The sequence below is a fragment of the Cornus florida genome, unplaced genomic scaffold (genome assembly GCF_030987335.1).
Source record: "Cornus florida cultivar Cherokee Brave unplaced genomic scaffold, ASM3098733v1 CherokeeBrave_3.0.0_Hap2_Chr01, whole genome shotgun sequence".
Classification (NCBI taxonomy): Eukaryota; Viridiplantae; Streptophyta; class Magnoliopsida; order Cornales; family Cornaceae; genus Cornus; species Cornus florida.
This window is the reverse complement of record NW_026775571.1, coordinates 71,189,434-71,203,702: the sequence shown is the minus strand read 5'-3', so window position 1 is coordinate 71,203,702 and position 14,269 is coordinate 71,189,434. Positions and strand designations below refer to the sequence as shown.

The window sequence follows — 14,269 nt, the reverse complement described above, 5'->3', positions numbered from 1 at the left end:
GATGAAATTCTAAAATTAGAAATGTTACATCAGTGACAACAATTCAATTTGGAGCCTAGATCTTGGCAAATGGGTTTAAGGGTATTATAGTCAATAACCCACTAACCTTAAGATGGTTGGTATTCCGAGGTTTGGGGAATGACACTTACTAATGGTGAACTTGTCCAAAAAAAACTGTGTTGTTGTGTCTTTGATAGGTCAAAACTTCTTAAATTAGACTTGGACTGTGTTTGAATAGCTGAAAAATATTTCACATTATTCTAAAAAAAGCTGAGGTCAATAAATTGTAATTCCTCTCTGCCCCCAGTATCTTCGCTCATGTTGATTTTGTATTGAGAGGTCTTATTATTCATTTCTCTTGGTATCTCCTCTTGTTGATGTCATGTTCCCTCGTCGTCCCATTTTCCAGACGGCGAGCGGAGTCTCCATTCACCACCATAACCATCACTAAAATTATAAAAAACATCAGCGCAATACGAAGACCACCACTGCCACCTCCTGTGCCTCCACCACTGCCACCTCCTGTGCCTCCATCGTCGAAATGTCGGTGAAGGCACCATTTCAACTCCTGGAAATAAACATCATATCGGCCCAGGACCTCCACCCGGTGTCCAAGAACATGCGAACCTACGCGACTGCATGGGTCCATCCAAACCGGAAGCTCACTACCCGGGTTGACAAGGAAGGCAGTAACAATCCCACCTGGAATGACAAGTTCGTGTTCCGGGTGGACGACGAGTTCCTCCGTGGTGACACCTCCGCGGTGATGATCGAGATCTACTCCGTTCATTGGTTCAAGGATTCCCATGTGGGCACTGTCCGTTGTCTCGTGGGTAACCTTATCCCGCCTCCGCCCCGACCCAACGCCCGCCACCACCACAACAGCCATGTTGGGATGCGATTCTTTGCCCTCCACGTGCGCCGCCCCTCCGGCCGCCCACAGGGGATTTTGAATATTGGAGTGGCTGTCCTTGACAGCTCCATGCGGAGCATGCCATTGTATACTCAGCTCAGCGCCTCAGCCGTTGGATATCGTGATTTGATGGGTGAAGAGAACCTAACCAATAATCAAAGTAATGATAATCAAAGTAACAATACAAGTAGTAATCCACCAGTTGTGAAACCTGTATTACGCCGGTCTCGAAGCGAACGTAGTGACCGTGTGATCTCGAGTGACATTTCATCAACAACCAGTGGGTCATCGTTGAGGACTCCAAAAAAGAAAGGGACCCCAAAGAAAGGTGGGTCCAACATTAGTGGGAGCGGGTCGTCTGATTCCGGAGCCCCATCCAAAGGAAAGAGTAAAAAGGGTAAGGCAAGTTCGCTAATCAGTGGCGGGTCGAGTCGATCTAGTCAGAAGGGAAAGAAAGGAAAGGCAAGTTCGTTACTCAGCGCTTCAGAACTCAAAAACCAAGTTATAGAGATGGTAAAAAATGATGAGAAGCGTGGTGGGTTCATAAACAACGACCCGAAAAGCAAAGACCCGTCAAAAGATAAGGTGGGCAATGAAAAACCCGGTTCGGAACTCAGCGGGTCGATAGTGAATAAGCCTGTCGCCGGGAAACACATGAGATCTCCGCGGAGAGAGATGCTGCCACCGCCGCCGCCGCCGGCGGCGTTGACCGGAAAACCCGGTTCGAAGCTTAATGGGTTCGAGATGAAAAACGGAAAATTTGTGTTTGGTGGCCCCGGGAAGCCGAATTCGCTTCTGTCGGACTCAGAGGTGGGTCCGTCGCCGTCGGAGGTGGCGGCGTTGAAGGCAATGGAGAGATACACGTTTAACGAGAACCAGAGCTCTGTATTGGACGGGTGGAGCTTGGACGAGAGCGTGGAAGGGCTGCGGTCCAAGCTGGAGCGTTGGCGGACAGAGTTTCCGCCGCTCTACGACAGAGGCTTCTCCGCCAGTTTCCGGTCGACAAGTCAACATTTCCGGCGACAAAGTGAAGGTGGAAGTGGTTTGTTTTCATGCTTTGGCAACATATATGGGTACGAGTGTCAATGCATTTGTGGTAAGCCCCAAGATGGGAAGAAAAGTCTTAGTAGTGGTCGGTTCCAAAGCCCATCGCATAGTGAGAACCGCTCCTTTTAGACACGACCCGTTAACCCGACCCGATTCATATACTATTGGATAACACTAACGTGCACCGAGTGAGTAGAGTGGCCAATGAGAGTAATACGTAGAAGGAAAATGATTAATACACTGAAAAGTTTAATTGGTTCGATTTTTATATCATGACTCCACGTAGATATTTATGTGACTCCTCACTTTTTATTCGAAAGTGCTTATTGGGAAATGTCACATTTAGGAGTTTGTGTGATGAGGCTAATGTGAGCTAGGGGGTTAGAGAGAGGGCTGCAATGCACTGTGGTGATGAAGTTTAGGGGTGGTTTTGCTATTGATTAGGCCATTCTTCCCTTGTTTGGTTTAATTTTTCTTTTCTGTTTTTAAATGTTTTATTTACTATTTACAACCACAATAATGGTATAAGAAAGTGTAAAAAATAGAAAAAGAGAGAGGAAGCCATCATATGGGTCTCCTAATAATTTTTAATTTTTTTTTTTTCATTTATGAAAATATTAATAATGTGGTGTATAGGAACTAGGGTTTTTGTATTGTATTGTACATGCATTTTTATATCTACCCATAGTGTGGGTATGGCATCTTGGCTGTTATCCTGAATTGTTATTATCATGTAATTATCATCAATAACAAAGGGGGTGATTTTTCATGGAGAATCACTAGTGTTAATAAATTGATCTCATGATATTATATATGAAGTTTTGTTAAGTCTTCTTTCCTCTAGTTATGAAATGGTCTATGCAGATTGAAAGAGGGTTCATAGATTATGATCTCACCAAGTTTTATATAAATTTAAAAGCAAATCTTCTTTATCCAGTTAAAAATCCACCCATCAAATTTAATTATGAAAAATATAATGTAAAGTTCCAAAGATGTATCATTGCACTTTTAATTATTTAAATCAAACAGTAATGATGTAAAAATTATGGATGGGTCATACTCTATTTCCTATGTGTTCTGACGGTAAGGATAGAAGAAAGGCATGTAGGTTGTGATTCAAATAGCTATTCTTAATGTGACCAAGGTTTGATTTGCTTTTCATTCTTAGTGAGGCGATTGATGCTGAAAAACGATCGAGGAAAGAGTCCATGGGGCAAACCATTGCAGATGGGTAGAAAAGAGGTTGAAAGTTACAGAAGATGGTCATGGAGGAGGTCCTCCTTTCTATCCTCGCTTAGGTCATCCATTCGGCTTCTTTCGCTAAGGGCCCTGAATCAAACATGGCTTGTATGGGCTTGGTTCATTCACCACATATCAGAACTGTTGGGGGCACAACGAAAGCAAAAGAAAGAAAGAAAAAATAATTCAAATCACAACACAAGATATATACGTGGTTCACCCAAAATCAGGGTTACATCTATGGATGAGAAGAGATTTATTATATATGTAGAGATATTACAATAGTAGAGAATTTTAACACCGGACCATGCATACAAACTCTTGACCGAGTTTTCCGTGTATGCCACGAGACTCCCTCTCACCATCAGTGTTCACTCTACCAAACTCGTAACTCACCCCTGCCATCATCGTACTCCCTCATGAGACTACATCTCTCTCAACTCATAACTCTCAACAATAGCCTAAGTGTCTATTTATAGAGTCACAACAATAGCCTAAGTGTCTATTTATAGAGTCACATACCCAATTCCTTTGTGGACAAGAATTACAATTTCTTAAAGCCTAATTCACGTCTTTATAAGAAATTACCATAAAATTACACTCTAAAATAGAAACTAATAATGATGGGAATTTGAGATATAATTCCTAACAATCTCCACCTTGGCTCAAATTTCATTACATCAATCATCACTTTTTATGTCAATTGAATCAATTCTCTGCAACTTTAATCTTTGCGATCTTATTGCAGAACTTGGATTATCCCCTCACTATACGTTGCTCAATCAGTCAAACCCCAAGGCTCCACCTTGACTTCTCAAGCTCCATGTAATGTAATCAAGCCGATTAACTCCACCTACAACTGAAGCTCGTTGTAGCACATGTTGAGACTTCTTGTGTTTTCTGAATCTCTTTCACCTTTGGCTCTGATACCAGTTGTTGGGCACAGCGGAAGCAAAAGAAAGAAAGAAAATAATAACAATTCAAACCAGAACACAAGATATATACGTGGTTCACCCAAAATCAGGGTTACATCCACGGATGAGAAGATATTCACTATATATGTAGAAATATTACAATAGTAGATAATTTCAACACCGAACCATGTACACAAACTCTTGACTGAGTTCTACGTGTACTCCACGAGACTCCCTCTTATCATCAGTGTACACTCTACCAAACCCGTAACTCACCCTTACCATCAACGTATTCCCTCATGAGGCTACATCTCTCTTAACTCATAACTCTCAACAATAGCCTAAGTGTCTATTTATAGAGTCACATACCCAATTCCTTTATGGATAATGATTACAATTTCTTAGAGTTTAATTCACGTCTCTATAAGAAATTACCATAAAATTACACTCTAAAATAGAAACTAATAATAATGAGAATTTGAGACATAATTCCTAACAAGAACTAGATTCAATGGAGGAAGAAGAGACAAAGAATCAAACGAAACAGTACGTTCGACTTGCGTGTGTTATATAGCTAGTATCTGAGCTCAGATTCCTAACAAGAACTAGATTCAATGGAGGAAGAAGAGACAAAGAATCAAACGAAACAGTACGTTCGGCTTGCGTGTGTTATATAGCTAGTATCTGAGCTCAGATTTGACGTCAATTAAGAGCTTCTTTGGAATTCAATAGATTGAGAACTATATAAACAAATACATGCGCGCGATGTTGTGAGAAGTGCCAACCAAAGAGGAAGATGAAGTGGAAAGCTTTACAGAGAAAGGATTGAGCCAACCCATTGCCAACAAGTAGAGCTCAAAGAATTTAAAATTGAGATTTTTTAAAAATATATATATTTTTGGTCAAGTCTACCAGTGGTGGATTATAGGGCGCTAAGAGTCCTTATACCACCATTGTCAATATAATAATAATAATAATAATAATACTTTTGATTTAAATTATTCATGTCTATTGAATATGATCTCTCAACAATTCAGAATACGAAATGTCATTGTATTTTTGAAACTGGCCTATGTAGCTTAGGCTTATACCTATAGTAATATTGCCCAACTATCTAGAATACGAGAATGTCTTTTATGTAGCTTTCTCTTATACCTACCATATATGATATATATTGCCCAACTATTAAGAATACGGAATGTCTTTGTATCCCTGGAACTGGCCTATGTAGCTTCAGCTTACACCTACAATACTGCTCAACTATTTAGAATACGAAAATATCTTTGTATTCCTAGAACTGGTCTATGTAACTTCGGCTAACACCTACAATATTATATTGCCCTTAACACTATTATATTGCCCTTAACAAGACTCGAACGATCAAACTTCCATTTGGGAAAGAAGAAATTATACTATTTGAGCTAATGCCCCCATTGGTCATTTATTCTTAACCATTCAATTAATACATCATTCTCCTTCAACATTATAGCATACTATTACACCTCCAAAAACAAGGTCTTATTCTTCATCACCACTATGTTTTTTTATTCGGCTCCATCTGGTTGAAGTTCAAGCAGAACAGAGTAGAGAGTAACCATTATGCAGTCTTGATCAGTGGCCTACTGCAAAAACTCTCCCCGGTCCGTAACGAAACCTGTCAAAGCAGATATTTTCTGTAATGCAAGTTGAAGAGAAATAGATTCACTTTTCCCAGGCATCAAACCTAATATTTATATGAGTAACTATATATATTAATGCAATTTGAAAATATATAACAAAATGACATGAGGAGATTATGAACACAGAATTATATATATATATATATATATATATGATGAGAATGTATCTGCTCCCAAAACTTGCTTCCTTTTGACAGATGCAGGGTTTCTTTGTTGTTTTGTAAAGGGCTAATAGCTGATTATAACAAGGGTCATTTGTCATCCATCGGATTCAGATGAAAAAGTGATTGGGTTTAAATAGGTAGGTATCTAACACTACTCATTATCTTGAGCTTTTGAATAAATGGATAAGCGCTCATCCGTTGTACTAACTCATCCAGATCACTGGAAAAGATCTCAGTTAATTTATTTAAATCTCAGTTAATTTACCCATAATATATATATGTATATATATATATATATTGTATTCATCACATTTAATATAATACAAATTATGACAAGTGTTCAGAAACAAGAAGGATATGAACAAACTGTCACAGTGTCACATAATAAATTTGACAGTGTCACAGTATCACTAGTCATGTTGGTAGGATATGACTAGTGATTTTAGAACCTGAATTTCTAAAATACTCATTAATTTTGTGGCAGATTAATTGCAATGAAGCACTCACCGAACAATAAATAAATCAATAATTTCATTAAAGCACTAACCCGCTCACATAATGCTACAAAAAGTGGCAATTGTTACAGTAGCACCTCCAATAACAAACAATTTCTCAAATGCTGCAAGTGCTTCCTTCATTTTCGACTACAATCACAAAATCACACAAGCACAATCACTGTACAAATAAAGTATCAATTGGAATACAGTGGTATTAAATGATACTTTGCATTTCAATACAATTCAATAATATTTTTGTCATTTCAGATCAAAATATAAAGTTATTAAAGTCTTTTAACATAAAAATGACAACTTAATCATTTTTAAAATTTTATTAACAACAGGGTGTGTCGTTGAACACACGTGCATAATTTCAAGGGAAGTTAAAATAATAAAGGGCAAACATTCTACTTGTAACACTCTACCTGTATGTAACTTGTCCAAACCTCGAGGGAGATGGTGTAATTTACCCTAAATTCAATGCATATTTGACTTTTACTTTATTTTTTTTAAAAATTTTTTTTGAGTAAGGTAAACGAATTGTGTTGATTAAAAAAAAGATAAATGACATACAAAGACTCATGAGGTTTGCCTTCTTGAGAGACATAAACAAATTGACCCATTTTGTTAACAACGACAACCATTTAGGTTGTTAACAAAGACACATCAATGGTCTCCTACCATTTTCGACACATGGTGAATTAATATTATTGCCCTTTGACCTGTCTGTTCACCTATTTGAACCATGATTTTACCTTTTCAAACCTTTACAAGTTATTTTATTAGACCAAACTAACTTTCTTTATTCTTTGCTTCCTTCTTTATCAACCAAACTATATATATATATATAGAGAGAGAGAGAGAGAGAGAGAGAGAGACTATATATACAACATATACGGATTACATACCATTCCTACCAACTATATATATATATATAAGGATGAAATATTTAAAGATGTAAATAAACTCATTTACAAATTAGTTTAATCTCAACCTCTCTATAATAGTAATTGTAAGAGACACACAAAGCCTTACTAATTTGACATTATTAAAAGGGTTGAACTTAGTTTCTTCCATTTCTTACGAAGTCATAACTAAAAAAGACAATTACATATGCATGGAAATTTCTTACTATAAGCTTTATATTTATTCCCAACATTTTATTGGATTCCAACCTTATTAGCATTTTATCAACAAATAACATGATTTATTGTTCTAATTGTTAGCATGATAAATACAATGACATCATTGGAAAGGAGAAAGAACTTAATAAATAGCAAAATACATATTAATTCGAAAGAATTGGAAAATAACAATTTGAGTACTAGTGATTGTGCACCAATTATTTATTAAATTTTTAAAAAATCATTGACAAGATGCTTATTCAAGGGTATATATATACAATATTTATAATACTTGAACTTGTTAAAATGGTATTATTTGCGTTACATATTATTTAACTGATATTAACATAAATTTTATAATAATCATGCTTGCATATATTAATTAAATCTTAACTAGGGTAAGTTTTTTTTACACATATATATATATATATATATATATATATATATATATATATATATATATATATATATATATATATATATTGCATACTCAATGATTTTACTTTTAATATTTTGTCGTAGTATTAGTTAGCCGACAAACATGTGTACATCAATTATATCACTACCTAGAATTAGATAGTATCATTCCTTTGGCAATATGGTCCTTTATATTATTTATTATTCTTTTATTAATTTTTTTTTTTTAAATGAGGGAAATTTAGACATTTCATAGTATTTTTATGTGCAAAAACTGACATGGGATCCTTTGAGTTTATGGTTATAAAAAAACTTTAAATTAGTGTAATCACTCACAAATCACACATATAAATGAGGAGTATTGAACGCAGTCGTGCAAGCGATTGTTCATTCGCAATCGTGCAAGCGATTGTTCATTCACAGTCGCATATATGATTGGTTCAAAAATAAATTGTGATTAATGTCTCTTTCTTATTTTTTTGAAATTATAAAACTTCAACTTTGAGACCAAATTACCCTTTGAAATTATTTATATGGCTACACTTGTCTTTATATATATATATCTATATTCCACCTTGATGGATTTTTTACTAGCTTTTATGTAATTTAATTGAAATAACAGAATGAGATGGAGTTTTAATTGAAGTAATATTATAAAATTTGAGTTTTAGTTAATATATGAAATAAGAAAAGTATGGTTTCACAATCTATTCATAGTATGGTTAACTACTATATATATATATATAGATCGAAAATGAAAGAATTGAAAAAAAACAAAAAAGGAAAGAAGCAATCATTTCACATAAATTTTTTTTTTTCTCTCTCTTTAAGAGGGAGAAACAGTGAGAAACCCATTCACACGGTGAGTGTATATATATATATATATATATATATAGTTAAAAACAATTGACAAAGAGAGAGAGAAAAAATAATAAGGTAGGTAAGCAAAGAAGAATGAAGGATATATATACACACACATGTACAAGCAGGATAGAAAAGAAAGAAATATAAAATGATAATATTCACACGTATAAATTAAACAGAAATGCTTATTAATCTTATCAATGGAGCATGCATATATCTAAAAATAATAATTCCCCCCCCCCCCCCCCCCCCCCAATATCGACCAAATGTCAATATTCCCCATCCCCTAATGCATGTCCAAAACTTAAATATATCATTTAATAATAATTTTCAACTATTACAATATTATCCTAGTGATAAAAGGATCTGGCCTTAATTGTCCCCACCTCATTCTCGTATGTTTCGATCCCTTCCCCTCTCTCCCCCTAATTGCTAACTCTCTAATCATTGCGAAGTCCAAAATTTAATATAATAATATACTAAACTGTTAAGAAAATAGTAACAAAGATTGAATTGTTATATAAAACACTATAATAATTGAGATATAATAAACTCCATATGCATTGTCTAGTTTAATGGTAAATGCGGAGCCCAGTAGTGTGGGCTTGTGTTCTAGCAGATTATTAAAGTAATTGGATGTCGAATGTTGAACACCCAACACACCATGGATTTACAAAATGGGTCATGACGCATCAATCCACTCGTTTTAAAATGAATATTGGTAAACCATTTTAAAATATGGGTCAAAATGAGTGACTCATATTCAACTCATTTTGACCCATATTTCAAATGGGTCGAATATGGATCACTTATTTTGACCCATATTTCACCCATTATATTAGACCCAGTTTCATAACTTCTATTTGACTCAAATTCATCCATTTCTTTTTAAAATTCTCTCACACGATCTCAAATTCCCTCTCTCTGTCTCTCCCACCATCTCTCTCTAAAATTCTCTTTCTAAGATTCTCTCTGTATTATGGATTCCTCGTGTATGTATACTACGACTCGAAAAAAATCTATGTTTACATCTGTATTTCAAAGTAGGACGACCTGATTTATTCATTTAATTATTTATTCTATAAAAAACTTAACAAATGATTTCATAAAATATTTATATATATATCTCACCTTCATGCATGTCTGGTCACAAAATAAAATAATAAAAAATTAAAGAACTTTTAAAATAAATTAGAGGATTTACAATTATCTATACATATTTTTACAAACTTTTATCCATCTAAAATAAAAAACTATAATAATGAGATTATCCAAGATAATAAATTTTTTTTTTCCCTCCCTAAAACGGGTTGATTCGGCCTATTTTAACTCAATCCATATTTAACCCGTTACAAGCAGGTTGAATATGAATCACAATCCATATTTGACCCTACCCAAACTCGACCCAACCCGTTTGTTTGCTACCCTTAGGCAACAGCAATAAACTCTCATGATTGTTAAAAAAAAAGAAAAAAAGAAAAAAAAAGGGTTTAATTGTAAATTCTAGTCCATGTAACTAAGTCTTAGTTTCTAATATTATAAGGTAGAACCACAAACTGTTTGATAGATTTACATAAAATACGGGTTGTGTAATACATCAACCGGCATTTAGGTTAATGGTATAATTTTTTTATCATCAAAGAAGATGGGTAAGGGTTTGAGTCCGGATATGGGAAGTATAGATTGGTGTTTCTTGCCATGAAATTTTTTTTTTTGTTAATAAATTTTTAAGGGATCATGTTAACCACGTATTGTCTCATTAAAAAATTACTAACTTGTCTTTTTAAGTTTTAAAAATTCAAATTTAAAATTTTAAACTCCAAACATATATAAAATATATTATTTTAAAAAAAAAGAATTATTATTTTGAGAGAACTCAAAAAGTCTATTTTGTGATTGTTTTGACTTTTTAACATTCCGCCCTCGTCAACCATGGTTCAGTACAAACTATGGTTGGAAAATAGACTTTTTCACCCACCATGTGGCTGGCGGTAATGGACACCAACTTCTGTAAGATAATGGTGGTAATAATATTTCAAGTTTATAAATAAATAAATATACATTTTAAATTATACATAATGAAGGTAAATAAAATAAAATAAAACAAAACAAAATGCAAAAAAAAAAAAATAAATAATAATAAAATAAAACATATTTATATCAAACATAATGTATGTATCTATCTTTAATACATACGGAGTGTATATATATATGGAGAGGTGGAAGACATATAACGCTTAAGTGGTAATAAATAAAGAGAAGACAAAATATATATTTTTTATTAAGATTCTGTTAAAATATTTTTTAATTTTTTTTTGATAATTGATTATCGTAAAATAATTAGGAAGAAAACAAATATTAAAATTAAACAAAAGTAATTTTTTCATAAGTTTTTGACAAATTATTTTAAGTGCTCAACCAAATGAACTTGACCTCAATCTCCAATTAGACTTTTTTTTGTCAAATATTAAAAAAAAAGATATATATTTTACCTTAAAAAAAAAAAAAAATTTACACAGTAACTCACTTTTGGTTTTTTAGATGCGATTCATTTTTGAAGTTTTAAGTAACATTAGTACCTTATACTCTCGTAACTCATATAATCAAACATCAAAAATATTTTTGTCATATAAATCAAGGAAAAAAAATTGAGTGTATTTAAAAAGAGGAAGTACAATAATACATATATATATATATATATTTACACGCGCGCGCACACATGAAGAAAATTACCGTTTTAGTTGGAGGTGGAGGGCGAACGAGTTGGGCGTCTGACTGCATCAACAAATTGTTTTTTTTTTATTAGAGAATTTGTTTTTAACTTTGTAAAAATCAAATAAATTAATAAAGTCTATGTCAACTATACTAATTCACTTACCTCTCCGGACGTTATCCGGGCCGGTGCCGGTGCTGAAAAGGAAGGTTTCTTGGACTGCAGTAGTTGTCTAAGAAGTTAGGATGTTGGGATGCATTGTACTTCTTATCGCGGTAACAATTGCAGCAGAGGTCATAATTGTCTCCGGGTCGGTCGAAGCATTCGACACAAGTGAAGAACAGTCCCGTGATGAAAACTCCACACTTTTGACAGATGACCATCCTGCCGCTCTTAAACAAGTAGTAAAAGGTGAGAACTTCCTCGAAATCAAGAACGCCATCGCGGTTGTAGTCGAGATTTTCGTAGAAGCTGGGCCGTATACAAGGTCGACCATAGCCTTCCTCTCTCATGAACGCCATGTACTCTTGGATGCTTACAGTTTTATCTCCATCTGCGTCTAGTGTTTCGTAAAATTTCCAAGCAAGTTCCTGCAGCTGCGGCGACAAGTTCGCATAATATGCTAATGCCGCCGCCCGCATCTCCTTCATCTCACTATATAACCCCTCCATCTCACTATATAATTATGTGTGTGTATTGTGTGTGTCTCAGTTTGCATAGATAGTAGTAGTATTTCTGTAGTGTTATTTATAAGGCAGGGTGGTTTGGGTTAAACTCCAAAAGAGGGGATGACAACATAATTTGACTCGTTCAAGGTTATATAATCTCTCTCTCTATTTAGAATAATCAAAGAAATTTAATTTCCTAAATGATCGATCGACATTATTCCAATAATTTAGGAACTACCAGACTTTCTAAGAGACGGTTGAGGTTCAGTAGGGGCATATTTGAAAATGGAACCATTACAAATGGGAACAAATGAGGACGTTTCAGGAGTTTTTTAATTGGAAAATTACATATAAGGGTTTGAACAAATTATAACGTATATGTAAATCATTAGCGTTTGTTACTTCAGTGGTTCATGGTTGGAAAGTGACTTTAAATGTGAAAAAAAAGTAATACCCTCGTATTTATTAATTTATTATATTGTATTTTATACTTAAATAGTGCCCTCTTCAAATTTTCAAATTCTTCTAATTTTCTTTTGAAAAAAAATAAAAAAGTTACATATATCCCTTCTTCAAGTATACACTATATTTTTCCTTTTCTTATTTTTGTTTCCTTTTTCAAATTTTTTGTTTCCCACTTATGTATAATTATGTATTTTTTTAAACTTACTTATTTTTATTGATGACATTTGTAATTCTATTTAATTAAAATATTATTAATTAATATTTTGATTCTTATATCTGTAACTATATATTTTTTTTACACCATATTATTTTACAACTATTTTTTTCTTATTTGCCTTTTTGATTTAAAAAAATTATACTTTCTATTTGTCATATATATATATATATATATATATATATATATATTTATTATTATTTTTTAACAATTGCATTGTGCCCCCTCTGAAACAAAATTCTGGCTCCGCCCCGGTTGGAAAGTGACTTTAAACGTGAAAAGAAAGTAATACCCTTGTATTTATTAATATATTATATTGTATTTTATACTTAAAGAAGGATAAAATTGTCATTTTATAAAATTTAGTCATGTCGAAAAGAACTAATTGGCTAGTAACCTAGTGATATCAGATGCTCTAAGAGGCCTAATACCATTATCGTCAAAAAACAAAAAAATAAAATAAAAAATAATACTTTTGATTTCAATTATTTATTGGTTCTATTGAATATGATCTTTCAACAATTCAGTATACGGAACGTCTTTGTATTCGTGGAACTGGCCTATGTAGCTTCGGCTTATACCTAAAATATTTCCCAACTATTCAGAATAAGAGAATGTCTTTGTATTTCTGGAACTGGCCTATGTAGCTTCGGCTTACACCTACAATATATAATATATATTGCCTAATTATTTAGAATACGGGAATGTCTTTGTATTCCTGGACTGAGCTATGTAACTTCGGCTAACACCTACAATATTGCCCAACTATTCAAAATATGTGAATATCTTTGTATTCCTGGAACTGGTCTATGTAACTTCGGCTTACACCTACAATATTGCCCTTAACAAGACTCGAACAATCAAACTTCCATTTGGCAAAAAAAAAATATGCTATTTGAGCTAATGCCCCCATTGGTCATTTATTCATAACAATTCAATTAATAGATTAGCAGTCTCCTTTCAACATTCTAGCATACAATTACTCCTCCAAAAACAAGGTCTTAATTTCATTACCACTATACCCAGCCTCGAGATTCACTCGACAACCATGCCATACAATTAACTCACTGAGAGTCAAAACACTCATAACATACCTCCGTAGGTTTTTAAAATGGAAATCACCTCTCAACTAACCAGTCTCTAAAACATACTTTTACAAGACCACTAAACGAGTCGCATCAACTAATCGGTCACCCGGCGCGCACCGGCATAACCCCATTCAACACTTAGGTCAATTTATACATACAAGTTCCAAACAAGTTTTCCTACCAACTATAACCAACACGTCTCATGAGACCGTACTAAAGTACCCGAAACATATATCCATAACCTCTAGACCATACTCGTGATT

At 33.8% G+C, this 14,269-nt stretch overlaps 2 protein-coding genes across 3 annotated transcripts; one reads left to right on the top strand and one right to left on the bottom strand.

Annotated features, from left to right (window-relative positions):
- Positions 1 to 59: 59 nt before the first annotated feature.
- LOC132300035 (uncharacterized) lies at positions 60 to 2,807 on the top strand. Its single transcript, XM_059796965.1, has one exon. It carries the CDS (start codon positions 542 to 544, stop codon positions 2,087 to 2,089), a length of 1,548 nt encoding a protein of 515 aa, XP_059652948.1. The 5' UTR covers positions 60 to 541; the 3' UTR covers positions 2,090 to 2,807.
- Positions 2,808 to 5,464: 2,657 nt separating this feature from the next.
- Positions 5,465 to 12,344, bottom strand: LOC132300013 (uncharacterized). Of its 2 annotated transcripts, XR_009480250.1 has the most exons (4): positions 11,737 to 12,344; positions 11,592 to 11,633; positions 6,504 to 6,600; positions 5,465 to 5,767 (listed from the first exon to the last, which is right to left on the bottom strand). XR_009480250.1 is itself a non-coding variant. In XM_059796941.1 (2 exons), exon 1 carries the CDS (start codon positions 12,240 to 12,242, stop codon positions 11,748 to 11,750), a length of 495 nt encoding a protein of 164 aa, XP_059652924.1. In that variant the 5' UTR covers positions 12,243 to 12,344; the 3' UTR covers positions 9,128 to 11,633; positions 11,737 to 11,747. The 2 variants fall into 2 exon arrangements, 1 of the variants encoding a protein (XP_059652924.1); XM_059796941.1 differs by lacking the exons at positions 5,465 to 5,767; positions 6,504 to 6,600 and having other exon boundaries at positions 9,128 to 11,633.
- Between the last annotated feature and the right edge of the window lie 1,925 nt (positions 12,345 to 14,269).